At 42.2% G+C, this 25503-nt stretch overlaps 1 protein-coding gene across 3 annotated transcripts in view; it reads left to right on the forward strand.

Moving 5' to 3' along the window:
- The window catches only part of LMBRD1 (LMBR1 domain containing 1), a 275187-nt gene that overhangs the window by 78551 nt on the left and 171133 nt on the right, over positions 1 to 25503 (forward strand). For all 3 annotated transcript variants that reach the window (XM_033937922.1, XM_033937923.1, XM_033937921.1), the window contains 3 exons: positions 1886 to 1983; positions 9189 to 9256; positions 19166 to 19254. In XM_033937922.1, the coding sequence (XP_033793813.1) occupies positions 1886 to 1983; positions 9189 to 9256; positions 19166 to 19254 (255 nt within the window). The remainder of the gene's footprint in view (positions 1 to 1885; positions 1984 to 9188; positions 9257 to 19165; positions 19255 to 25503) is intronic.

Raw genomic sequence — 25503 nt, forward strand, 5'->3', positions numbered from 1 at the left:
TTTTTCAATTTTCTATACCGTTCTCCTAGGAGAGCTCAGAATGGTTTACATGAGTTTATTCAGGTACTCAAAACATTTTTCCCTGTCTGTCCCAATAGGCTCACAATCTATTTAATGTACCTGGGGCAATGGGGGGATTAAGTGACTTGCCCAGGGTCACAAGGAGTAGTGTGGGTTTGAACCCACAACCCCAGGATGCTGAGGCTGTAGCTTTAACCACTGCGCCACACTCTCCCACGTAAATAGCCCATGATTTTAAAAACCATAGAAGCACATTTAAACTGTACTCTAAGATAGAAAGGGAACAATTGAAGATTTCTCAAAAAAGGAGACACGTGATCAAATTTTCTCTTACCAAATTTTAGCTTTGCTACCGTATTTTGGATTAGTTGTAACCATTTTAGATTCCCCTTACTCAGGCCATTATCTTTAAGCAAGGTTTCAGTAATTAGGAAGATAACCCAGTTATTGTCTACGAGAAGATAATTTAGTATAATGTCTGTTGTTTATGGACTTTACATTTGCCAGTGCAATTTTGAGGTTATTAGGTGTGTGTGTGTGGGGGGGGGGGGGGGGGGGGGAGGGTGATAGAGAAAGGCCTAATGTAGTGGGGATTTGCTGTGGGGAAGGTGTCTCAGGTCACCATATCTACCTTGGCCTGTGATAACTGGGATGGAGGAATACATGTTAGCAAGGAAAGTAATTGGCATGAAATAGGAGAGCAGAGATTGTGGCATTGGTATTATCAAGGTAGTATAATGATGGGCTGTGATGGCTAGACTTGGGCTACAGAGCCTTGGTCTGTATCTTTGTTGTGGTATTCTTAAGGTTATTACAGCTATCTGTTATAGTATGACTGGCAATAACTGTGTACAATAGATAGAAAAGATGGCAGATAAAAGCCAAATGGTCCATCCCAGTCTGCCCATCCGCAGTAACCATTATCTCTTCCTCTCTCTAAGGGTCCCCATCCAACCTACTTCAAAGTTAATTTTTGTATTTGGGTATGGTCAAGTCTGAGTATTTATTTGAGTGGTAGATGGGTGGAGTAAGTGGATATATAAAATCACTAGTACAGTGATATGGTCTGAGCTCTTAGTTTAGGGTATATGCAGTGTCTGAGTTAATAGTTTGGTTACTTTCAGGTGTGAGCAGTGGTGAGGAGGTAGTTTGGTAAGGGTTGTATTTGGAAGCCTTGTTAATTTGAAGTTGTGTGAAGTTGAAGTGTAATGTGAGCCTAGTTGAGGAGCAGGTTGGTCGGGCATAGGTCTCTGAGCATGATCTAGCTGTAGAAACTCTTTCTAAAGTGGTCCAAGAAGTTGGTATATACATTTCAAGAATGCATGTTTGAAGTCAGAAACTGACACAACAGCTAACTGGGTTTCCTTTTTTTTTTTTTAATTCTTTATTCATTTTAAAACTGACAAACAAGTGATTAATTTTAAAACATTACATTACTAATAAAATATACAGCACTTGACATTCTTATACATATAATCCATTAAAGTAGAAATTATAACCCTTTCCCCCACACCCAACAATTCTTCAATGAAATTTTCATAATATAACAGAAATCCAATCATTAAATAAAAATATTAATCATCCAATTAGGTACAGCTGGTTTGAAATGAATGCTGATTAACAGGTAAGTTTATGAGAAGGCTCTAGCAGTGTGTTTCTGTGGCTAGCCCTGCATAGGAGCCTGGAAAGAAAGTAGGAAGTTAGTGTGAGTGAGCGAGGTCTGGAGAAGAGCTCTATAAAACATTGGTGTTCTTTTTATGTTATAATATATAGTTATCTAATTTCCTAAATCATCCACTTCCATTTGCCAAGTGCTTTTGATGCAAAGATTACACCTAGTAATTTTTTTCTTTTGTTTCCACAGCTTTGTATTCTATCATCTTGTTCTGTGTGTTTTTATGGATTCCTTTTGTTTACTTTTATTATGAAGAGAAGGATGAAGATGATGGGAACAGTTGTTCAGTAAGTTCATTCACATGAAATGTGATACCTTAAGTGACCAGTACAGTAGAAAAATACTTGCAATGTCAGTTGTCTACTGTGGCTTCAGTTACCTTGACTAGATGCTGAATTATGGTGTACTTTTTTTTTTTTTTTAAATCAAGTGTAAGTATTGAAATGTCAGTTATGCACAGTTAAGGGTTCTTTTATTAATGTGAAGTTACTTTGCCTTGATGCAAAAAATGTTTGATAATTACAGATCTAATGTGGTAGATTCTAGAGGGCATGTCCACTATGAGCTAGATTCACTAATTGTGTCCCAACCACTTTGCGACCCCAACCCGATTCACTAACCTTCCTACCAATCTAATACGCGCATGCAAATAAGGGGAAATGGCATGCAAAGCAGGAAGGCAGTGATTCACTAAACAAAATCAAGAACACTGATTGGGCTTGCCGATCAGAAAAGAAGCGACTGCAGAAGACCAGTCGCTTCTATCTTTTCCGACTCCTGTCCTCTTCTGCCCTTTAAAACCATGGGTTCACAATGCTTTTAGCAGAGCCCGTAGTTTTAACCTGACAGTGCTCCCCCCCTCCCCAAACACCCAAAATGCCCCTCCCCCACACTGATGCCTATCGCCGCTGCCATTGGGCCCGACGCTGGCCATCCACCCATGCGTGAATGAATATGGCAGGAGTGATGCCAACTCCTTCCTACCATCGCAAACCCCCCACTGCACTGAAATGTCCCCCGCACACACACCAATGCCCATCGCTGCACACCCATCCCACATGCGAATGAATACGGCAGGAGGGATGCCACTCCCTCCTGCCATCGCAAACCCTCCACTGCACTGAAATGCCCCCCCCACACTACCATTGGGCCTGACACTGCCAACTCCCTCCCCACGCGCACACAAATGAATATGACAGGAGGGATGCCAACTCCCTCCTGCCATCGCAAACCCACCAACAGCCTGGCCTGGCCTGGCCACCCACCTCCCCGTACCTTTAAAAAGTTGGGAGCAGGAGGGGTGCTCAGTCCTTCCTGCTCCAGGCCGCATCCTCTGACGAACTGCGGCCTTAGGCCCCGTCCTGGTGCATCATGTGATGCACGGAAAGGGTCCTAAGGCCCTGATTGGCTGAGGTGCCTCGGGCTTCTCCCTTTGGCCAATCAGATACTTCCTTAGACTCCTCCCTAAGGAAGTTCCTGATTGGCTGAGGTGCCCCCAGGCCCCTCCCAAGGGAGGAGCCTGAGGCGCCTCAGCCAATCATGGCCTTAGGCCCCTCCCCATGCATCACATGATGTACTGGGGTTCATCATCGGAGGCCAGGGGCAGGAGGGACTGAGCATCCCTCCTGCTCCCAACTTTATAAAGATACAGAGAGGGGGTGGGCCGGGCCAGGCCGATGGCGGGTTTGCGATAGCAGGAGGAAGTTGGCATCCCTCCTGCCATATTTATTCATGCATGCGCAGGGAGGAGGTGGGCAGCGTCTGGCCTGATGGCAGCGGCGGCCATAAGAGTGGTGGAGGGTTTGCGATGGCAGGATAGAATTGGCATCCCTCCTGCCTTTCGGCGGGACCACGTTTGTGTGTATGTGGGGGGGGGCATTTTTGAGGGGTTTGGGGAGGGAAGAGGCACTTTGTCAGGGGGGTGGCTTTAAATTTTTTTTTTTAATTGAGCAATTATTTTGCATGTGTAATATATGCAACATATCTTCCTGATTAAAAAAAATAATAAAGAAAGCGGCAGAAGCCCTGACAGCAGTGACAGGAGGCTGCTTCTCCTTTCACTACTGTCAGGTCTCAGCCCCGACTCAATCGCTTTTGAGTCAGAGTTGCAAACTTGATATTTATTTATTTTAAAAATTTCTATACCGTTTATAGCTAAATGGTTAACAGAATGTACATACATAGTTTTAAAACATAATAAAATAAACATACAAACAAGCCTTAAAATTCATAGCTAAAAAAATACTAACATAACTTTGTATAAAAACAGAGCTTATGAGACAAGGGTAAAAATTAATAGCATATCATAGATATAGATTAATAGCATATCTGTAGATCATGGACAGTTTATCAGGTTTACCAAAAAAGATATTTCTAAAAGAAAGCATCAACAAATAACTGTTCCGTATCTGTCCTAACAGATAGTGAATCAATCGTGTTTTAAAATCAGCCAGGAATCGGCCAACAGCAATTGACTCACTACCTTTAGTGCCTTTGTCCTTTACAGTTCCAGTGTTCAAATGCTCATTAGAGCACGGTACTCTGGTAGCAATTAGGATATACTATATAGATCTGTGCTAACCACACAAGTGCTGTTAACGTGTGGTATGTGCCTTCTGGTTTGCTGTCTATGCCCATTCTCCACTCCTGCTTTTCCTAGTTTAAAAATGCTGTTAACATATGAATTTTCATGTGATAACTGCTAATTTACTCCCTTATATAAAACCGTAGTACGATTTTAGTGCTGGCCGTGGTGGTAACAGCTCAGACGTTCATAGAATTCCTATGAGCGATGGAGCTGTTACCGCCATGGCCAACGCTAAAAAACACGCTATGGTTTTGTAAAAAGGTAGGGGGGTATTAAGAGCCCTTTAGTCTTAAACTTATAAAATATATTAGCAGATGCATCTGTTACAGATTAGGCAAAGTGTGCAGTGTGTAGTTCAGTGTAATAAAAGATGTGATTAATCAATTTCCTGTACTCAAGCAACGAGATGGCATACAGGCTAAAATATAATAAATCGGGTACAATGTGGGATTCATTTTCAAAAAATGAACAACATTCAAAATGTGACATAAAGGGGACAGATGGATGTTTTTCTCATCAAACCCTTCCAATTCACTATTTTTGAAACCTATTTTTTTGACGTATTTCTAAGCTGTTCATCTGCATTTCATCTAAATCTCAAAGGGAGTGTACTAGAGGTGTGATTTGGGCAGGATTAGGGTGGGCTCATGACATGGACATTTTTCTGCCATAAACATTTTAGAATATGTCCAGGGCACAGTTTGGCCATTTGGGAGCTAGTCCTGATTTAGCAACAAATAAGTGCCAGAAGGTGCCCAAACTGACCAGATGATCACTGGAGGGATGTAGGCATGACTGTCTCCCCACACTCCCCCAGTGGTCACTCACCCCCTCCCATTTCCAAGCTATGTAAATGAAACAGTACATATCTGCCTGTATGAAAGCTTCAGATCTTATGGCCAGTATTATTAGAGCATCAAGCATAAGAACATAATAATAGCCTTACTGGGTCAGACCAATGGTCCTTCAAGCCCAGAGCCTGTTCTCACAGTGGCCAATTCAGGTTATCCAAAGAGTAGCAACATTCCATGCTACCAATCCTGGGCAAGCAGCGAGTTCCCCCATGTCTTTCTCAATAACAGACTATGAACATTTTTCTCCAGGAAATTGTCCAAACTATTCTTAAAACCAGCTACGCTATCCGCTCTTGCCACAACCTCTGGCAGTGTGTTCCAGAGCTTAACTATTCTCTAAGTGAAAAAATATTTCTTCCTATTGGCTTTTAAAAGTATTTCCCTGTAACTTCATCGCGTGTCCCCTAGTCTTTGTAATTTTTGCCGTAGTGAAAAATCTATCCATTTGTACCCGTTCTACTCCACTCAGGAATTTGTAGACTTCAGTCATATCTCCCCTCAGCCATCTCTTTTCCAAGCTGAAGAGCCCTAACCTTTTTAGTCTTTCCTCATACGAGAGGTGTTCCATCCCCTTTATAATCTTGGTCGCTCTTCTTTGAACCTTTTCTAGTACAGTGGTACCTCGGTTTATGAGTGCACCGGTTTGCGAGTGTTTTGCAAGACGAGCAAAACATTCGCAAAATCGGCGCCCGGAAACCGAGCTTGCCTCGATATACGAGCGTGGCCCCCCCGCCGCGGTCCAACATTCTCCCCATACCCATCACCCACAGGACATGCTGGTGCCCGAAGATCTGTCGTCCTTTTTGCTGGGCCTTGAGCATCTGCGCATACTCAAGGCCTTCAAGTTCCCACTCTCTCTGAGATTCTCGAGATCTCCGAGAATCTCGGAGAGAGCAGGAACTAAGGCCTTGAGCATGCCGTGAACACAGAACAGAAATATTTTAAGCAATTCAGTCTGCCAGTCTCACAAGGTCCTCTTGCAATTTTTCACAATCCTCTTGCTACTTAACAACTTTGGACAACTTTGTGTCATCAACAAATTTAATTATCTCATTAGTTATTCCCATCACTAGATCATTGATAAATATATTAAAAAGCAGCAGTTCCAGCACAGACCCCTTGGGAACCCCAGTATTTACCCTTGTCCATTGAGAATATTGACCATTTAAACTACTCTGTTTTCTGTCCTTCAACCATTTCTCAATCCATTACCTCCTATCCCATGACTTTCTAATTTCCTCATAAGTTTTTCATGCAGTACTTTGTCAAATGCTTTTTGAAAATTCAAATGCACAGTATCAACCTGTTCACCTTTAGCCACATGTTCATTCACCCCTTCAAAGAAATGCAATAGGTTGGTGAGGCAAAATTTCCCTTGACTAAATCCATGTTGATGAAAGATCATATATATATAGAGAGGAGCTCAGATATTTCTGTAACTAAGGGTTCCTTTTATCAACGTGTTGTGCACACTAATAGGCATTGGCAAATTCTAAATGCTGTATTTTAGATCTGTGGACCACATAGCACTTAGTACATGCTAATGTGTATCAGCACGTACATATAAGTTTTGTTTTGTTTTTAATTGAAAATGTTCCTTAAAATGTTACAAAGTCACTATATTTTACTATACTAGTGCTTATATAGTGACACTGTTATGTTCGCATTAAGGTACTTAGCTCGGGTATAGATGTTTAGCCCGGCCTGTTGGAAACAATGACGACGGAAGATCTCCGTTTCGCTCGCTTTCAAAATAGTAAAGCTTCTTCAGGCACAGTGCTTTTTATCAGCACTATTTTAAAAAAATCCGATACTGCATACCAGAATAACGGCCCTTGGCGGGGATGACCGAAGAATCATACCTCGGAGAATCTTAAGGCCATTTCCGGCGATGTTCAACCGTAAAAACATGGATCACTTAAACATAATAAGAAAATTACAATTACCGTATTTTCACGCAAATAACGCGCACCCGTATAAAACGCGCACACGGGTATAGCGCGCAGAAATCACGATGATATGTACAAAAACTTTGGTATACCGCGCTCACGGGTATACCGCGCATGCTGCCCGACGCTCCTTTCGCCCGCCCTGACTTTCCGTGCGCTGTCCCGACTCTCCGTTCACCCCCCCTGACTTCCGTGCACTGTCCCCCCTTGAAGGTCTGTCCCCATCCTGAAAGCCTGATGCCCCCCCCCGACGTCCGATACATCCCTCCCCCCAAAGGACCGCCGACTCCCCAACAATATCGGGCCAGGAGGGAGCCCAAATCCTCCTGGCCACGGCGACCCCCTAACCCCACCCCGCACTACATTACGGGCAGGAGGGATCCCAGGCCCTCCTGCCCTCGACGCAAACCCCCCTCCCCCCAACGACCGCCCCCTCCCCCAAGAACCTCCGACCGCCCCCCCAGCCGACCCGCGACCCCCCTGGCGACCCCCACGACCCCCCCACCCCCCTTCCCCGTACCTTTGGTAGTTGGCCGGACAGACGGGAGCCAAACCCGCCTGTCCGGCAGGCAGCCAACGAAGGAATGAGGCCGGATTGGCCCATCCATCCTAAAGCTCCGCCTACTGGTGGGGCCTAAGGCGCGTGGGCCAATCAGAATAGGCCCTGGAGCCTTAGGTCCCACCTGGGGGCGCGGCCTGAGGCACATGGGCCCAACCCGACCATGTGCCTCAGGCCGCGCCCCCAGGTGGGACCTAAGGCTCCAGGGCCTATTCTGATTGGCCCACGCGCCTTAGGCCCCACCAGTAGGCGGAGCTTTAGGATGGATGGGCCAATCCGGCCTCATTCCTTCGTTGGCTGCCTGCCGGACAGGCGGGTTTGGCTCCTGTCTGTCCGGCCAACTACCAAAGGTACGGGGAAGGGGGGTGGGGGGGTCGTGGGGGTCGCCAGGGGGATCGCGGGTCGGCTAGGGGGCGGTCGGAGGTTCTTGGGGGGGGGCGGTCGTTGGGGGGGGAGGGGGGTTTGCGTCGAGGGCAGGAGGGCCTGGGATCCCTCCTGCCTGTAATGTAGTGCGGGGTGGGGTTAGGGGGTCGCCGTGGCCAGGAGGGTTTGGGCTCCCTTCTGGCCCGATATTGTCGGGAAGTCGGCGGTCCTGCCGGGGGGGGGGGGATGTATCGGACGTCGGGGAGTCGACCGGGCAAGAGGACTTGGGCTCCCTCTTGCTCCGATCGTGGATGCGGGTGCGGGTGGGAGCGCGTGCGAGCGGTCGTTCGGGGTGGGGGTGCGAGCGGTCCTGCTGGGGGGGTGAATCGGGCGTCGGGCGGGGTGGGAACTATGTTTTAAAACTTTTGTATACCGCGCTCACGCATATAACGCGCGAGGGGTATGCGCGGTAGGTAAAAACGCGTATAACGCGCGCGTTATATGCGTGAAAATACGGTAAATGTAAATAATGAGAAATCCATCTAGCACACCAATTTTGGGAGGAAACCTTCTTTTGTTCAAACTAGAAATAACATGGAAATCAAAAAGAAAAACAATATGGGAGGAGGGAAAACAACTGCCCTCACCTTTATTTTCTTTACTATCAAAGAGTGGTATCATATACTAAAACACCATTATCTGAAAAAAAAATCATCCAAAATCAGCTAGCCTGTACTACCTTGAAGAAAGGATTCTAACTATAATGGGTCCCAGAAAACGTAATCTTTATCTTGGATATGTAGAAGACATTTGCAAGGGAACTTAAGGAAATACGTTGCTCCCAACTCAATAGCTTTAGGTTTCAAAGCCAAGAATGACCTATAAATGTTAATTAAATATCCCTTAAATTTGTCTTGATCTATTTATTATTTATTTAAAATGTCTCATCTACCGGTATGATTACCTTCCCATAAAAAATCTTGTCTTAATGGTCCTGACTGGTTAAATATTTTGTAGTTGGTCAAGAATTCATTTGTTTTAGATTTAATTGATGATTAAATAAACTCTTCCTTTACTTTAATATAAATTGTGTTCTATTTCTTTTATATGAATAATATGTCATTGTATGATGCCTTAACTGCTGTAAACACACTGAAAATTATTTCTTTTATTTACACAGCAAGTCAAAAATGCTCTCAAGTATACCTTTGGATTTATGATTGTGTGTTCAGGGCTTCTTCTAATTGGGTATGTATAGATAAATGTTTATGAAATAAATCTTTGCAGGTTGTCATTCTTTTTTAAATATCTGTTTTGCAAGAGGTATACAGATACATTTATATGATATATCTGTACACTTCTTGACTAAGTGAACTTCTCTGCTACCAAAGGCCTCCACATTCTGTTGTATATAAAATCATATAAGTAACTTGCTTGAATATACGATATTGGACAATGGATATTGTTTATTGTTTTTGTCAATTTGTTATACTGCTTCATTTGCCAAAGACAAGTCGAAGCAGTATTATAATTAGTAGTTTTCGGAGAGAATTTCAGTGTCAAAAGTTAGTTCTAAAATGATAAAAGCCACACAGAGTCAGACCAAGGTGTATCAGGCCCTACATCCTGTCTCTGACAATGGCCAGATTGAGTTGCAAGTACCCAGAAATTCTAAAAATTAGATTTATTTCCAATGGTTCATTTTCAAGGATAAACAATTGTCCTTCCAAGTCAACCTGTTTATTTTTTTTGTGGGCTTTTCCTTCAGAACTTGTCCATTCTTCTTTTGAATCTAGCCATATTGGTCACTTTGATCACATCCTTTGGCAATAGATTTCCACAGCTTTAATTATGCACCATATTAAGAGACTGCACGCATGCATGTGTGGGACTTATGCCAACAGCAGCCTTGTACAGGAACCAAAATGGCATCTTAAGTCTGAATGGATTCTGGCATGGTCACACCCATGTTGTGTAGGTACTAAAGTGTTAGGTTCTGTTCATGCACGGACATGGTCAAGCATCAATTTACCAACCAGTTTTCAAAGTGATTTAAATGGGCAGGAACCTCTCCTACCTGCTTAAATCAGTTCCCACTGCCTAAGTAGAGATATTCAATGGCAAGTAACCAGAAAGTGCCACTGAATATCCCCACAGATTGCCCAGCTAAAAAGTGGGCAGGTCAGGGGCAGCAGTGAGGAGAAGCCCTGGATTATGTGGGTGCCAGCCCCTGCTAAGCTAAGCAGCCTAATTTATGACAGCTCAACGCTGGTGGCCCACAAGTGGTCATTAGGATCAGGAGTACAGGCCCTTCACTCCTAATCTTTGCAGTACATATCCAGAATAGCTGCTGCGACCTCTCGCAGCAGCTTGTGGTGATAATTTCACTTTGAATCTCCACTGAAGGCTCTAAGTTTTAAATCATATTGTTGACTACAAAAGAATAATCCTGTGCAGCAGTCCCTTTTGTCCCAACCAACACAAACTTTGTTTTATCACTATTTACTGTAGTTTCAACCAACTATTGGCCATCCAAGAAACAATCAAGGAAATACATCTTTCTGTGCTTGATTTAATCTCAAGAATATCAGTAAAAGTAGGAATCGCCAGCATACATAAATACTCGAAAACCTGCTTTTTCTATCCAAAATCCAGTGATGCCATTAGCACAGTGAACAAAACAGAAGAGTGTAGAAAACCCTGCCGAACCCCACCATTTAGCTGTGAGCACCCCCATGATCTTAACTAGATATGATCTCTTAGTAAGAAAATCCATGAACCAGCTAGTTTTATTGCCGATCCCCTATCTTCATACACTTTTTAATTTCTTGTGTTACTATTTAAACTTTTATTTAACTTAATTCGCTGAAATAATCCTGTTAGTGTTAATTGAAAACATAATAGCTTTAAACTTCAGTGATACCAGTGTTACTTAAAACATTTAATAACTTATGATCTACAACATCAAATGTGCTGGATCTATCAAACTACATGATGAGTGTCTTTTTGCTGTCATTCACCAAGACTTTGATCTTGTATATTAAAGTATAGTTTCTGTACTAAAATTAGCCCCAAATCCCTTGTAGGTGATGTAATCTGCTAGAAATTCGTGCGGACACTGCCTAGCGTATATACCTTTGATACCTGGCAGTATCCCGCTGAACATGGGTGGGTGTCTTCTGTCTGACGTATGAACATTGGTCCCTCAGTCTCTATTTTTTTTTTCCTCAGAGCTAGGAAGTCACATTTTTTCCTTCTTCCCTCAGTGCTTCTTTACTTTAAATATGTTTTATTAATAATTCACAAACAAGAAATATAAGCAAATTGTTATTACATAGAACAGACAAAAAATGCAATCTGGTGAATAAATATAGCTCTCATTGATATTCCCCCATTTACCTGAACCTAAAAAAAAGTCCCCCCCCCCAATAGAGAGACTTGTTTCTTATATCTCCCTGCCAAATGGATGACCACATACCGCTAGAACCCACTATCAATTGGGGAGAAGTCTATGCAGAGTTCATATACTGTATAATTACAATGAACTGAGTATTTAGGTCCATGCTAGAGAGGATAATGACTGTATATTGGGTTTCCAAATGACTAAAGGCTCCTTTTACAAAGGCACGCTAGGGCCTTAACGTACGGAATAGTGCGCTAGCCGCTACCGCCTACTTTTGAGCAGGCGGTAGATTTTCGGCTAGTGTGCACTAATCCGGTGCATGCGTTAAAAACGCTAGTGCACCTTTGTAAAAGGAGCTCTAAAAATTGTTTTTCTTTTTAGGGGAAAGCTGAACTCTAGATTTTGCCACCAACTGATGGAGCCTATTATGCTATGCCTGAAATAAATAAATAATCAAGCAATTACTATACTTTGTAAATTTTTTTTTTTCAAATTCTTTATTCATTATTCTTTATTCATCTTACTTCAAGTACACAATATTACATCAATTGAATCATACACATCACTTTGTAAATTCTTAAAGAATGCTCTTGGGATCTCAGTGATGTGCTTCTGCCACAATCCAGATTTCATTTCTTCATTTCCCTATCTTCATACACTTTTTAATTTCTTATGTTACTGTTTAAACATTTATTTAACTGAATTCACTGAAATAATCCTATTAGTGTTAATTCAAAACATAATATCTTTAAACTTCTGTCGGCAAGGGGTTCACTCCAGCGACATGACTTATGTTTCACATAAGCTGTCTCAAGGTAAATACCCCCTTATACTAGCGTCATCACCAATTGAACGAAATGAAAGTTTATGCGGGATAGTGCTGCTTTACTGCAGCCTTCCTCTCCTTCTATTCCTCTCCTCGAAGCACAGCAGTGCCCTGCTTGTGTGTAACAACATTCCTCAGAGGATCCTGTTTTATCAAACTCTTTAGGAATTCCTCGGAGCATGAATTGGGGTCTCTGCACCCCCAACAGTTCATCTCCAGTGCAGGCAGATTCTCCTAAAGATTGATCAGACCATGATGTCTTTATATCAAACCTTGACAAGCCTTCTTTACCTCTTTTGCATCCAATCCCAACAGAGGAGTGTTCTTATCCTAAGTCTCTTTATCTGAAGGTACAAGAGTAACCCATCATGTTAAGCATATTAGTGACACTGAAAATTCCAGTGTCTTCTTCTGCCACTGTACCTGCTGCACTGTGGACTATATATAGTTCTGGGCATATTTTTTCAGTGCTTGCAATACTTGCCTTGAAAATGATGATTGGTTCATTCCACGGGCTATTCCAACTGCATTCTGGAACAATCCATTGCCAAGGAAATGTAGGATACCTAGTAACTTTTGCCAACCTTGAATCATCTGTTAATAGGGCCCCACCACCTAGCATACTTCTCTCCTCCTTTCTTCTGCTTTGATGTCCTGTTCTATCCTTAGATCTTCTCAGTCTTCTCCAGTTCTGGCCACTCTAAACACGTGATCAGCAAAATCAAATCTGGGTAACTAGCTGTAGAAAATATTTCTGAACACTGCAGCCTGCACATTATTCCATCTTGAACCACAGAACCCTTTTGTATCCTTCCTTCTGTAACTTCCTCCTCCACTGCTAACTCCAGACTCTGTTTTATCTTGCTTCACTGTATGCTTGGAATATACTTCAGAGTTAGTACAGTAAGCTCCTTCTCTAGCCATATTCAAATCTAGGCTAAAAGTCCACTTTTTTGAGGCTACTTTTAACTCCTAACCTATTCACCTGTTCAGTACCCATGTTTGTTTTAATCATTCCATTCCTTTCCATTCAAACACTTATATTCTGCAGTTATCTAAACAGGTCACTGTGGATCATATTTAAACACTAGGCCATCCCTAGTAAAATTCCAATATGTTAATTAAAAAGTGTCTAATACAAGCTTTTTGAATAAATACATCTTCAATGCTTTCCTAAACATCATGTAATCACTAATCATCCTAATGCTTTGAGATAAGGCATTCCAGATTGATGGAGCTTGACAATCTAAAGATGATGTTTAAAAATTTTCACATTTTTCACACTCGGAAATTAAAGCAAAATTTAAATTCTGGAGGGAATAAACCCTCATGCCATGAGATAGTTGTATATGTGTCAGCATGTAAAACAATGTGTGGCTGTATAAAACCTTATGGTCATTGAATTTGAGCCATTACCAGTAACCAATAAATAATTCCTTAATCCCCTTATTTGTCCTATTTGTCTATCTTGAATAGATTGTAAGCTCTGTTCAGCAGAAACTGTCTCATATGTGTTTAGTATACACCATTGTGTACATCTAATAGTGCTATAAAAATAATAGTTGTAGTAGTAGTAACCTATACATAACTGACTGAACTTCCTGCATACTTTTAAGAATATAAGAAAATAAGCAATGCCTCTGCTGGGTCAGACCTGAGGTCCATCGTGCCTAGCAGTCCGCTCATGCGTTGGCCCAACAGATCCAGGACCTGTGTAGTAATCCTCTATCTATACCCCTCTATCCCCTTTTCCAGGAGGAAATTGTCCAATCCTTTCTTGAACCCCAGTACCGTACTCTGCTCTATTACGCTCTCTGGAAGCATATTCCAGGTGTCCACCACACGTTGGGTAAAGAAGAACTTCTTAGCATTCGTTTTGAATCTGTCCCCTTTCAACTTTTCTGAATGCCCTCTTGTTCCTTTATTATTTGAAAGTTTGAAGAATCTGTCCCTTTCTACTCTCTCTATGCCCTTCATGATCTTGTAAGTCTCTATCATATCCCCTTTAAGTCTCCTCTTCTCCAGGGAAAAGAGACCCAGTTTCTCCAATCTCTCAGCGTATGAAAGGTTTTCCATCCCCTTAATCAGACGCGTCTCTCTCCTCTGAACCCTCTTGAGTAACACCATGTCCTTCTTAAGGTACGGCGACCAATATTGGACGCAGTACTCCAGATGCAGACGCACCATCGCCCAATACAATGGTGGGATAACTTCTTTTGTTCTGGTTGTAATACCCTTCTTGATTATGCCTAGCATTCTGTTTGCCTTCTTAGCGGCCGCTGCACACTGTGCCGTCGGCTTCATTGTCATGTCCACCATTACCCCCAAGTCCCTTTCTTGGGTACTCTCATTTAATAACATCCCTCCCATCGTATAGTTATACCTCTGTTTCCCACATGTAATACTTTACATTTCTCAACGTTGAACTTCATCTGCCATCTCGTCGCCCATTTCCCTAGTTTGTTCGTCCCTTTGCAATTCTTCGCAGTCCTCTTTAGTCCGAGCTCCACTAAATAGTTTGGTGTCGTCTGCAAATTTTATTATCTCACACTTCGTCCCTGTTTATAGATCATTTATGAATATATTAAATAGCAGCGGCCCGAGCACCGAGCCCTGCGGGACCCCACTCGTGACCCTCCTCCAGTCCGAGTAGTGGCCCTTCACTCCTACCCTCTGTTTCCTACCCTCCAACCAGTTTCTGATCCATCTATGTACGTCTCCTTCCACCCCATGGTTCTTCAGTTTCCGGAGTAGGCGTTCATGGGGCACCTTGTCAAAGGCTTTTTGGAAATCTAGATATATGATGTCTATGGGGTCTCCTTTGTCCATCCGTTTGTTAATTCCTTCGAAGAAGTGCAATAAGTTCGTTAGGTACGATCTCCCCTTGCAGAAACCATGTTGGCTGGTTATCAGAAGTTCGTTTCTTTCAAAATGTTCATCGATGTTTTCTTTTATCAGTGCTTCCGCCATTTTCTCCGGAACTGAGGTCAGACTCACAGGTTTGTAGTTTCCCGGGTCACCTCTTGATCCCTTTTTAAAGATGGGCGTGGAAAATATGAAAAAGGATCTGCAAAAGTTAGAGGAATGGTCTAATGCCTGGCAACTAAAATTCAATGCAAAGAAATGCAGAGTAATGCATTTGGGGATTAATAATAGGAAGGAACCGTATATGCTGGGAGGAGAGAAGCTGATATGCACGGACGGGGAGAGGGACCTTGGGGTGATAGTGTCCGAAGATCTAAAGGCGAAAAAACAGTGTGACAAGGCAGTGGCTGCTGCCAGAAGGATTCTGGGCTGTATAAAGAGAGGCGTAGTCAGTAGAAGGAAGAAGGTGTTGATGCCCCTGTACAGGTCATTGGTGAGGCCCCACTTGGAGTATTGTGTTCAGTTTTGGAGACCGTATCTGGCGAAAGACGTAAGAAACATAGAAACATAGAAGATGACGGCAGAAAAGGGCCACAGCCCATCAAGTCTGCCCACCTCAACAACCCTACCCCCTTGAATTTACCCCCCTAGAGATCCCACATGTGTATCCCATTTCCTTTTAAAATCCTTCACGCTGCTGGCCTGAATCACCAGAAGACTTGAGGCGGTCCAGAGGAGGGCGACGAAAATGATAGGAGGCTTGCGCCAGAAGACGTATGAGGAGAGACTGGAAGCCCTGAATATGTATACCCTAGAGGAAAGGAGAGACAGGGGAGATATGATTCAGACGTTCAAATACTTAAAGGGTATTAACGTAGAACAAAATCTTTTCCAGAGAAAGGAAAATGGTAAAACCAGAGGACATAATTTGAGGTTGAGGGGTGGTAGATTCAGGGGCAATGTTAGGAAATTCTACTTTACGGAGAGGGTGGTGGATGCCTGGAATGTGCTCCCGAGAGAGGTGGTGGAGAGTAAAACTGTGACTGAGTACAAAGAAGCGTGGGATGAACACAGAAGATTTAGAATCAGAAAATAATATTAAAGATTGAACTAGGCCAGTTACTGGGCAGACTTGTACGGTCTGTGTCTGTGCATGGCCGTTTGGAGGAGGATGGGCAGGGGAGGGCTTCAATGGCTGGGAGGGTGTAGATGGGCTGGAGTAAGTCTTAACAGAGATTTCGGCAGTTGGAACCCAAGCACAGTACCATGTAAAGCTTTGGATTCTCGCCCAGAAATAGCTAAGAAGAATAAAAAAAATAAAAAATAAAAATAATTTAAATTGAATCAGATTGGGCAGACTGGATGGACCATTCGGGTCTTTATCTGCCGTCATCTACTATGTTACTATCTTCTAGTCCTCCGGGATCATGCCTGTTTTCAGGGATAGATTGCAAATTTGCTGCAGTAGTTCCGCTATCTCCTCCTTTAATTCCTTCAGAACTCTTGGATGGATTCCGTCCGGACCCACGGATTTGTCAGTTTTTGGTTTTTCTATCTGCCTGCGTACATCTTCAAGGCTCACGTCCATGGATGTTAATTTTTCTGCTTGATTTCCATTGAAGAAATGCTCAGGTTCCGGTATGTTGGATGTCTTAGTTTGTAAATACAGACGAAAAGACCATGTTAAGTCTTTCTCTTCCTTCACCACTTTTTTCTCCTCCTTCACCACTCCCTTCCTGCTCCGTCGTCCAGCGGTCCCACCTCCTCCCTAGTCGCTTTCTTCCCTTTAATATATCTAAAGAACGGTTTGAAATTTCGTGCTTCCCTGGCTAGCCTCTCTTCAAACTCTCTTGTGGCTTTTCGAACCACTCGGTGACATTCTTTTTGATACTTCCTGTGCTCTTTCCAGTTCCCCTCAGTTCTGTCCTTTTTCCATTTCCTAAATGAATTTTTCTTATTGCCTATCGCTTCCTTCACCATTTTAGTTATCCACGCCGGGTCTTTTGTTCGACTCTTTTTGCACCCCTTTCTGAATCTGAAGATATACAGATTTTGCACCTCGCTCACCGTGTTCTTGAGAAAAGACTAGGCATGTTCTACCATTTGCCATTTTTTGGAAGTGTTCCTAAGTTTCTTCCTTACCATTTCCCTCATTGCTTCGTAGTTTCCTTTCCTGAAGTTGAAAGTTGTCGCTATGGTTCTCTTTCCTTTCGGTATTCCTACCTCAACCTTGAACTTGATCATATTATGATCGCTGTTTCCCAACGGTCCCACTACATCTACTTCCTTTGCAGGTCCCCTTAACCCATTTAGGATTAGATCCAGAGTGGCATTTCCTCTCGTCGGTTTTCTAACAAGCTGCTCCATGAAACAATCTTGTATAGCCTCCAGGAATTCTGTCTCTCTAGCGCATTTTGAGCTTCCAAGACTCCAGTCTATCCCGGGGTAGTTGAAGTCTCCCATAATAACCGTGTTACCGCTTTTGCATTCTCGCTTCATCTCGGCTTCCATTTCTTCATCGATATCTCCGGTTTGCCCAGGTGGACGATAGTATAGGCCCATCTTTATTTCAGGCCCTTTCCATCCCGGTATTTTAACCCATAGCGATTCCAGCTTGTTGGTCGTCTCTGCTGTGTCCATTTTTGCCGATTGTATACTATCTTTTATGAATAGGGCTATTCCACCTCCTTTCTGTCCTGACCTGTCCTGGCGATAAAGCTTGTACCCCGGCAGTGCTGTATCCCATTTGTTTTCTTCATTCCACCACGTTTCAGAGACTCCAATGATGTCTATGTCCTCTGCATTGGCCATGGCTTCTAATTCCCCCATTTTGTTTCTTAGGCTCCTTGCATTAGTATATATGCAATTTAGATCCTGGTATTTTCTTGTCTTCATTTCCTTTCCAGTGCTTCGGTCTTTAGTTTCTTCTCTTTTGTTACAATCCTTCTAACCTCCTCTTCTGGGTTAGTCGACTCCTGTAATCTGTCCATTGTTTCTTCCCAGCCTTTTTTCCCCTCGGCATCTTCACGGGCGATATCTTCTTCTGAATTGTCGACGTTTCCATCTGGATCAGCAGTGTGTTGGCACGCATGTGCTTATATGCTATAATGTCGTTTGAGGATAAGCATAAGCATCACAAACATTTCTTATGCATAATTGTGTCTTTTATATATGGAAAAAATATTCCATCAGATGTGTGCATATTTGTAGGAAAACATTCAGGCTCAAGCCTGTGCACTGAACCATCAGCCCCTGTCTTTTCTGTTTTTAAAGGTCACAGGAATTATTATGCTCTCAACTAAACAAGAATAAATGGCCATAAATCCTTGCAGAAGCTATTGCATAAGAACAAGCTAACATTTTCACGCCTCTTAAGGTCTGGCATTCAGTTTCTTGCGCTGAGTTCAACATAGTCTTCTACCCACTTCTCTGCATTATAGTGGAATAATTAATAACCACCTTACTATTTATTTTAATATGTTGTGCATCAATGTCTAACACAGCATTTTTGTTTCTGCATGTAATCCTTTTTCTGCATTATACTATCCCTGCTTCTACCCACGCTAACTTTTTGCATTGGCCTAAGTTAATTAGTGCAGCAATACCTTTCATTTTAAAAAATATGTACTCAATAGAAATTGTTGAAATATGTTTGTTTTTTTCTGGGGAGTTCAATGTAGGTTCTAAATTGACAGATTACCTGATTGGCATCACTAGGTTCATTATTATAAAAAAAATGTATTTGACCAATAAAATACCTATAATTTTGAGTACAATAAGTGTTACAAAATGATTACTGTTTAGAATGAGGTCAAATTAAATGGAATTTAATTTTTTTTTTTGTAAAAAAGAATACTTTATAGTTTAGTTTTCTTTATCATGGGATATTGTTACCTTCTAGTTGTGGGAGGCTAATCTTTTATGAAAATAATTGAAAGTGTCAAACTTGTACATAAAAAAAGAAAATTGAAGCATAAGTGAAATGTTTTATATGTATTTATTTCAAAGGTCTTAAAGTATATTGGAAGCTAAAATGATTTGAACTAATTGTGTTCTATTACAGTGCTTTTGTTCCAATGGATATTCCCAGTAACAAAAATACCACAGAATGGGAGAAAGTGAAGCTCTTGTTCCAAGAATTTGGAAGCAGTCGTAAGTTGTATTTATAATTTGGTTTCACTGAAATAATTTACTTTGTTTCAGTTAATTTTATTTGATTAGTACAATAATATCAAATACAGAGCTACTTACTTATATAAATAAATGGATAAAAGTACCGGTAGATCAGAAAAGACCAAACACAAATTGATTAGTTAAGAAGTTGAAGCTTAAACCATATAGTGCTTGTACAATTTTACAACCTGACCAGGTTTTACAGAACTATGCCCTATATTATATAATCCTCTTACTCTTTCCTACTACTAATTTCTATAGTGCTGCCATACGTATCCATCATTGAACATTAAACTTGTAAGAGACAATCCCTGTTCGACATAGTTTACAATCTAATCAAAACAGACATACAAAGGTTAGAGGATTTCTCACAGAGGAATGCTAAAACAGACGTTGGTAAGAGTTAGGAGTTAAAAGCAGCCTCTTTGGCTTTTAGCTTAGATTTGAACACTGCCAGAAACAGAGCTTGATGTACTGACTCAGGCAGTCTGTTGTGGGCATATGGTACAGCAAGATAGAAGGGATGGAGTCTGTAGTTGGCAGTAGAGGAGAAAGGTACAGATAAGAGACCCAATGAACGGAGTTCCCGGGGAGAGCATAGGGAGAGATACTGAGGAGCTGCAGAGTAAATGCACTTGTAAGTCAATAAGAGGAGTTTCAACTGTACGTGAAAATGGATAGGGAGCCAAGAGCTAGGTTTTCATAAGCTTTTCAAGGGACTATTTGTAATAAGCAAATGATTCATGTCCATTCTGTAAATTCACAAGAATGTCTAATAAAAATTTGAACCCTACAGCAAAGTGATGCATGTAGGGAACAGGAACTCAAACAATAGCTGCATATTGCAAGGCTCCACATTAGGAGTCACCGCCCTGGAAAAGGATCTAGGCGTCATCAATAATGATACATTGAAACTACTCTGCTAATGTGCAACATCAACTATGAAAGCAAATAGAATTTTTGGAATTATTAGGAAATGCAAAGAGAACAAAACTGAGAACATTATAAGTTTCAAGTTTTAGAGCTTTCTATCCTGTTCATCAAATAAATATCTGAGCAGCGAACAATCTAAAATAGGATGATGTGAGATGAAGAAAGAATATAACAGCAGAGCTAAGGAAGGGAGAGGAGGTTATAATTTCAGCAGTGAAAGGGGGTGGGGGAGGAAGGGAAGTATATAAGAACAACTGTGTGGTCCAATCTCACTCTAGTCAAATCCTGCTAGCTATTGTACGAGTATGTGCATTCAAAAAGAGATACACACTCACTAGCACATAAGGTGAAATAATATTTTTTAAGGGTATATATTCAGGTAGTCATGTAGCTTTACAAACAAATACCCTGTACAGTATATCCTTCACGACCTCGGCAGTACCGCTGTGCAAAACGCAAGTTTCGTATACACAGGCTTTGGCACCCAAATTGTCACTGGTCTTATTTTTTCATATTTTCATTTTATCTTAATTATACTTTAATAAATTATTCAATTTAAAAAAGTGATTTGGGACTATCAAACTCGGCTGCATAAGGGGAATTTCTTGAAAAAGCCATGGCAAAACATAGTTCTATGTCAGAGCTTAAATCCCCCTGCTGGGTTGATACATGAGATGAATATTAACTTAATTTAAACATAATTTATTGAGATGGTGATGAATAATGTATTAAAGTATAATTAAGATAAAATGAAAATATGAAAAGTAAGACCAGTGACGATTTGGGTACCAAAGCCTGTGCATACGAAATTTGCGTTTCTGTATCGCTTGGTAGACTGGTATAGTCCTTACCAAAGGGTTACATACCTCACTGCTACCAGCAAGTGGAGACCGAGAACAAACTTGTATATCAGTATAGCTTTCCCCCTAGAAATCCATTCTATCTCAGTCTCCATAGCAGGTGGTAAGGCTTTTCGGCTCCCCTCTTAGCACTGTTGGAACTTTGGACTCCTGGGTTCCCCTTTTGTGCCAGATAGAGCCTGGATTTGTTCTGTTTGGGGATCCGTCCAACCTTGGGGGTGTTAAACCCGGCGGGTCTCATTCTGGGTCCCTCCCCCCACCTTCCTCCACCTCCCCATATTTTTGTAGAGGTGCCTCAGCAGGCGAGGTGAGGAACGGAAAAACTTCTTAGCCCGTTTACTATAGTGTCAGTACCAAGGAAGTCAACACTAAACAATGTGATGATTGTGGTGCCAACTTTGATGCATTCTTTTCGACACTGGATGTGGAGGACATCTGGATGTGGAGGACATCCAAAGAGTTTCTCCTGCTGTGAACGTCAAGCTTTAAAGAGTGTTTTTGTAACTTTAAACAGTGATGACGAGAGTCTACTCAGTGCGCAGAACCAAGGAACTGAAGACATCAATTATGGATATCAGTGACTGACATGGCCTTTTTGCTGTAATATATTTCAAAATACATTGCTTATAAGCTGCAACCTCAGCTACAATTTTGATATGACCTTCTATTTCAACCACTTAGTTAACACCTGTCTCACTTTAAATTATTTGTTCCTGTAGACCAGCATCCTGATTTTCAACAGACTACACATGATCTCTTTGAGACTAGGAAATTAAAGTCAAGATCAGTCTTTGATGTTCCAGAGCATAAGTCTTATCCATTGCATTGCAACGGTAAGCGTGACTTCATGATTCAGGCTTGAATTCCACTGTCCAAGACCATCTTGCAAATTCCCCTTGTTTAGGGGATGAGCTTTTCAGTGATCACATTGAAAAAGCTGCTCAACAGATCATTGGGCATGAAAGCAGTAGAACCTTTCCCTCAGCCTCTAAATCGATGACACCGAAAACTCCTGCCCATTCCTATAATCCTAAATTTTCGACTACATCTTTTAAACGGTGCTACACTATGCCACTAATGTCTTCCCATACTCCATCTCCAAAGCGCCCTAGAAACCAACATTCCCAGAAATCTCACATGCCTACTTAGCAGGAGTTGACTCAGTCTTTTGGAACATTTCTGGAACACCTAGTCAGTGTCCTACAACCACCTTTCAGACCCATCAGAAGTCCAGACCCATCAGAAGTCCACTCACCCTGTACCACTAACTACACCGCTCTTCACCATTAATAGATCAGTTTCACCTGTGGTGAAATAAGGGTACACTCTGCATCTACCAGAACTCCCTCCAAACTACAAGAAGAGTTCTCTTTCAGTTCCCAGCAGACTTCCCTCTTTCTTCAGAAACTCAGCCCTTCTGCAAGTACAATGCTATCAGACCAGTACCTCCTCAGCAGAAGGGCTAGCAATTCTGTTCCAAGTACTTCATCATACCAAGAAAGATTAGGGGGGGAGGTAATTCTTGACCTCTGTGCTCTCAACAAATACCATATTTTTTGGTCTATAAGACATACCTATGTGTAGAGGAGTAAAATCCAAGAAAAAAAAATTTGGTTGAGAATTTTTTTTTCCTTGGTTTTTCCTCCTCTACATGTAGGTGGTCTGGTGCATCTGGTGTTAAGCAGCCCGCAATCCCATGGTACCTTTTTTGAAATGCCGGTGGTCCAGTGCAGTCTCGCCAGGAGCTTTCCACACTCCTGCTGGACGGCTGCCTCCTTTCTTGCTGAAGAGCTATGCATAAGGCAGGATCGCAAGCTTTTCGCTTCCTACCTGGTCCCGTGCCGCACCATGAATAGCTGCCATCAGTTCTCGTGAATCGTAAGAAATAACAGCAGCCATTCACGGAGCAGTGCAGGACCAGGCAGGAAGCAAAAAGCTCGCAATCCTGACTTGTGCGCCGCTTTGTAGCAAGAAAGGAGGCAGCCATCCAGCAGGAGCGCGGAAAGCTCCTGGCAAAACCGCGCTGGACCACCAGAATTTTAAAAAAGGTACCAGGGGAAGGTGTTTAAAAAATTGTATTCACTCCATAAGATGCACCCACATTTCCACCCTCTTTTTAGGGGGGAAAATGTGCATCTCATGGAGCGAAAAATACGGTACACTTATCAAGGAAAAATTCAGCATACTATTTTTAACAACCTCATATCCCCTCCAAGGCAAGATCAATTGACTGTGCTCTCGAGATCTCAAGAACATATGCGTACACATCCCCATTCTACAAGTCCACAAGCAGTACCTGCGCTTTCCAAATAGGCCAGCATCACCTTCACTATAGTGAGGTGACTTTTGGCTGGCGTCAGCCCCCAGAGTTTTCTCAAAGTACAGTGGAACCTTGGTTTACGAGCATAATTCGTTCCAGAAGCGCATGCTCGTAAACCAAATTATTCTTATATTAAAGCGAGTTTCCCCATAGGAAGTAAGGAAAGCTCACTTGATTCGTTCCCACTCACCCCCATCCCCTGAGGCCAGCGGAGCTGCTCCACCCCTGAGAACCGGCATCACTCCCCCGCCCGATCACAAACGCTCCCCCCTGCATGAACCAGCACCCCCCGCCACCCTGAACAGAAGCCTTACCCCATCTGACACCGGCACGCAGCCCACAGGATGTGCCGGTGAACGAAGATCCTTCCTGTTGCCTGGGCCTTGAACATCTGTGCATGCTCAAGGCCTTCTTGCTCTCGCTCTCTCTGAGATTCTCATTTCATTCTAGCCCCCCAATGTAACAGGCTGAGAATCCACTCTCACAGTGTTTCCAGGTCGCCTCCCTTCTCAATCAATCTCTTCAGTGGTGATTACATCCAGGAAACCAGTCCATCCTATTCCATATTCATCTACATCACATAACACCATTAACAGATGCATTCAGGTATGCATGAAGAGCTAACCTGACAGGCCTTCACACTTAGAATTATAGGAGTTTACAACAGAGATCCCTCCATATCACTGTTGGACCTTCTAGCCATTTACACTGTCTTTCACACCTTTCAAGATTGTCTCCTGTACCAACTAATTCTGATCAACATAGCACTCGGCAAACTACTACATAATCAAGCAAGGAGGTACAAGATCTCGACCCCTATGCCACAAGGTGATACAGTTCTCTTCTGGGGTGCTTCTGTGTATCCTTTCCCTGAACAAATTTACCTAACAGGGTAACAGAATGCTGTAACAGACATTTTCAACAGTTTCTTTCAACCTCACTAGTGGTTACTCAGCTCATCAAATCTACTTGGCTTGGGGATCTTCACAATTAAGCAAACAATCACAAACTTTAGCACTTCTCCTCCCATCTCTTCTCTCCTCATAATCTGGAATCAGACAGCACAGATAAGTTCCTTCAGGCATTCCCTCCAATCCCTATGGTTTGGAAATCTTTATTCAAGTTTCATCAGAATCCAACCATAAAAACCTCAATACTCCACTCCAAAAGGGGGAACACAAAACAAAATGTCCTGCATGTACAAATGCAGGAAAAAAGTGAAGTAATTGGACTGGATGTAGTCAGGTTTATTATAAGCAAAAAATATATTAAAAAAGGAAATATAGTGTAACCAGTAATCACAAATAGTCTCTGGTTGTTGCTAATCCGGCTGATCTATGATAATTAGATCATTCTTAAGATGCTGGTGTGCTGTCAAGATGGTGGATAACCGAAAGATAGGTGAGACCCTATATGGTCCGTGTTTCAGCATATGAAGATGCCTTCCTCAGGGGTCCTTGAAAGTGAAGGTTTCAAAATTTTGTGGATCTCCACAATTATGCCAACAATCGCAAACTTTAGCACTTCTACTCCTGTCTACATACTTCTCATCATCTGGGTTTTAGCCATTTACTAGTGACCTGGATTGGCCACCATGAGAACGGGCTACTGGGCTTGATGGACCATTGGTATGACCCAGTAAGGCTATTCTTATGTTCTTATTGCATGGTATCATATTCAGATGGCATCCTTCTCCTCATCCAAGCAATCAACCTAACACAATCTAAAAAATCTTTGACAGCATTGATAGATACAAAAATGGGCAACAATCAACAAACTCAAATACATCTAAAACCAAAATTCTCTGGTTACACACTTCACTACAGACAGCTCCGAGAAACATCAATCTTCCATCAGGAACCACCATAGAGGTAAAAAAAATCCTCCAAAGCGCTGGGTATAATAGACTTCACTTTTTTTTTTTTTTTTTTTAGTTGTTTATATACTACCTATCAAAGTTACCGAAGCGGTTTACAATCAGGTACTCAAACATTTTCCCTATCTGTCCCAGTGGACTCGCAACCTCCCTCATTATCCCTAGAACCACAAATTTCCAACCTCTGGAAGAAAACCTTTTTCACTAAAAGACAACTGAGACTCATCAGTATACTTCCA

The sequence above is a fragment of the Geotrypetes seraphini genome, chromosome 3 (genome assembly GCF_902459505.1).
Source record: "Geotrypetes seraphini chromosome 3, aGeoSer1.1, whole genome shotgun sequence".
Taxonomy (NCBI): domain Eukaryota; kingdom Metazoa; phylum Chordata; class Amphibia; order Gymnophiona; family Dermophiidae; genus Geotrypetes; species Geotrypetes seraphini.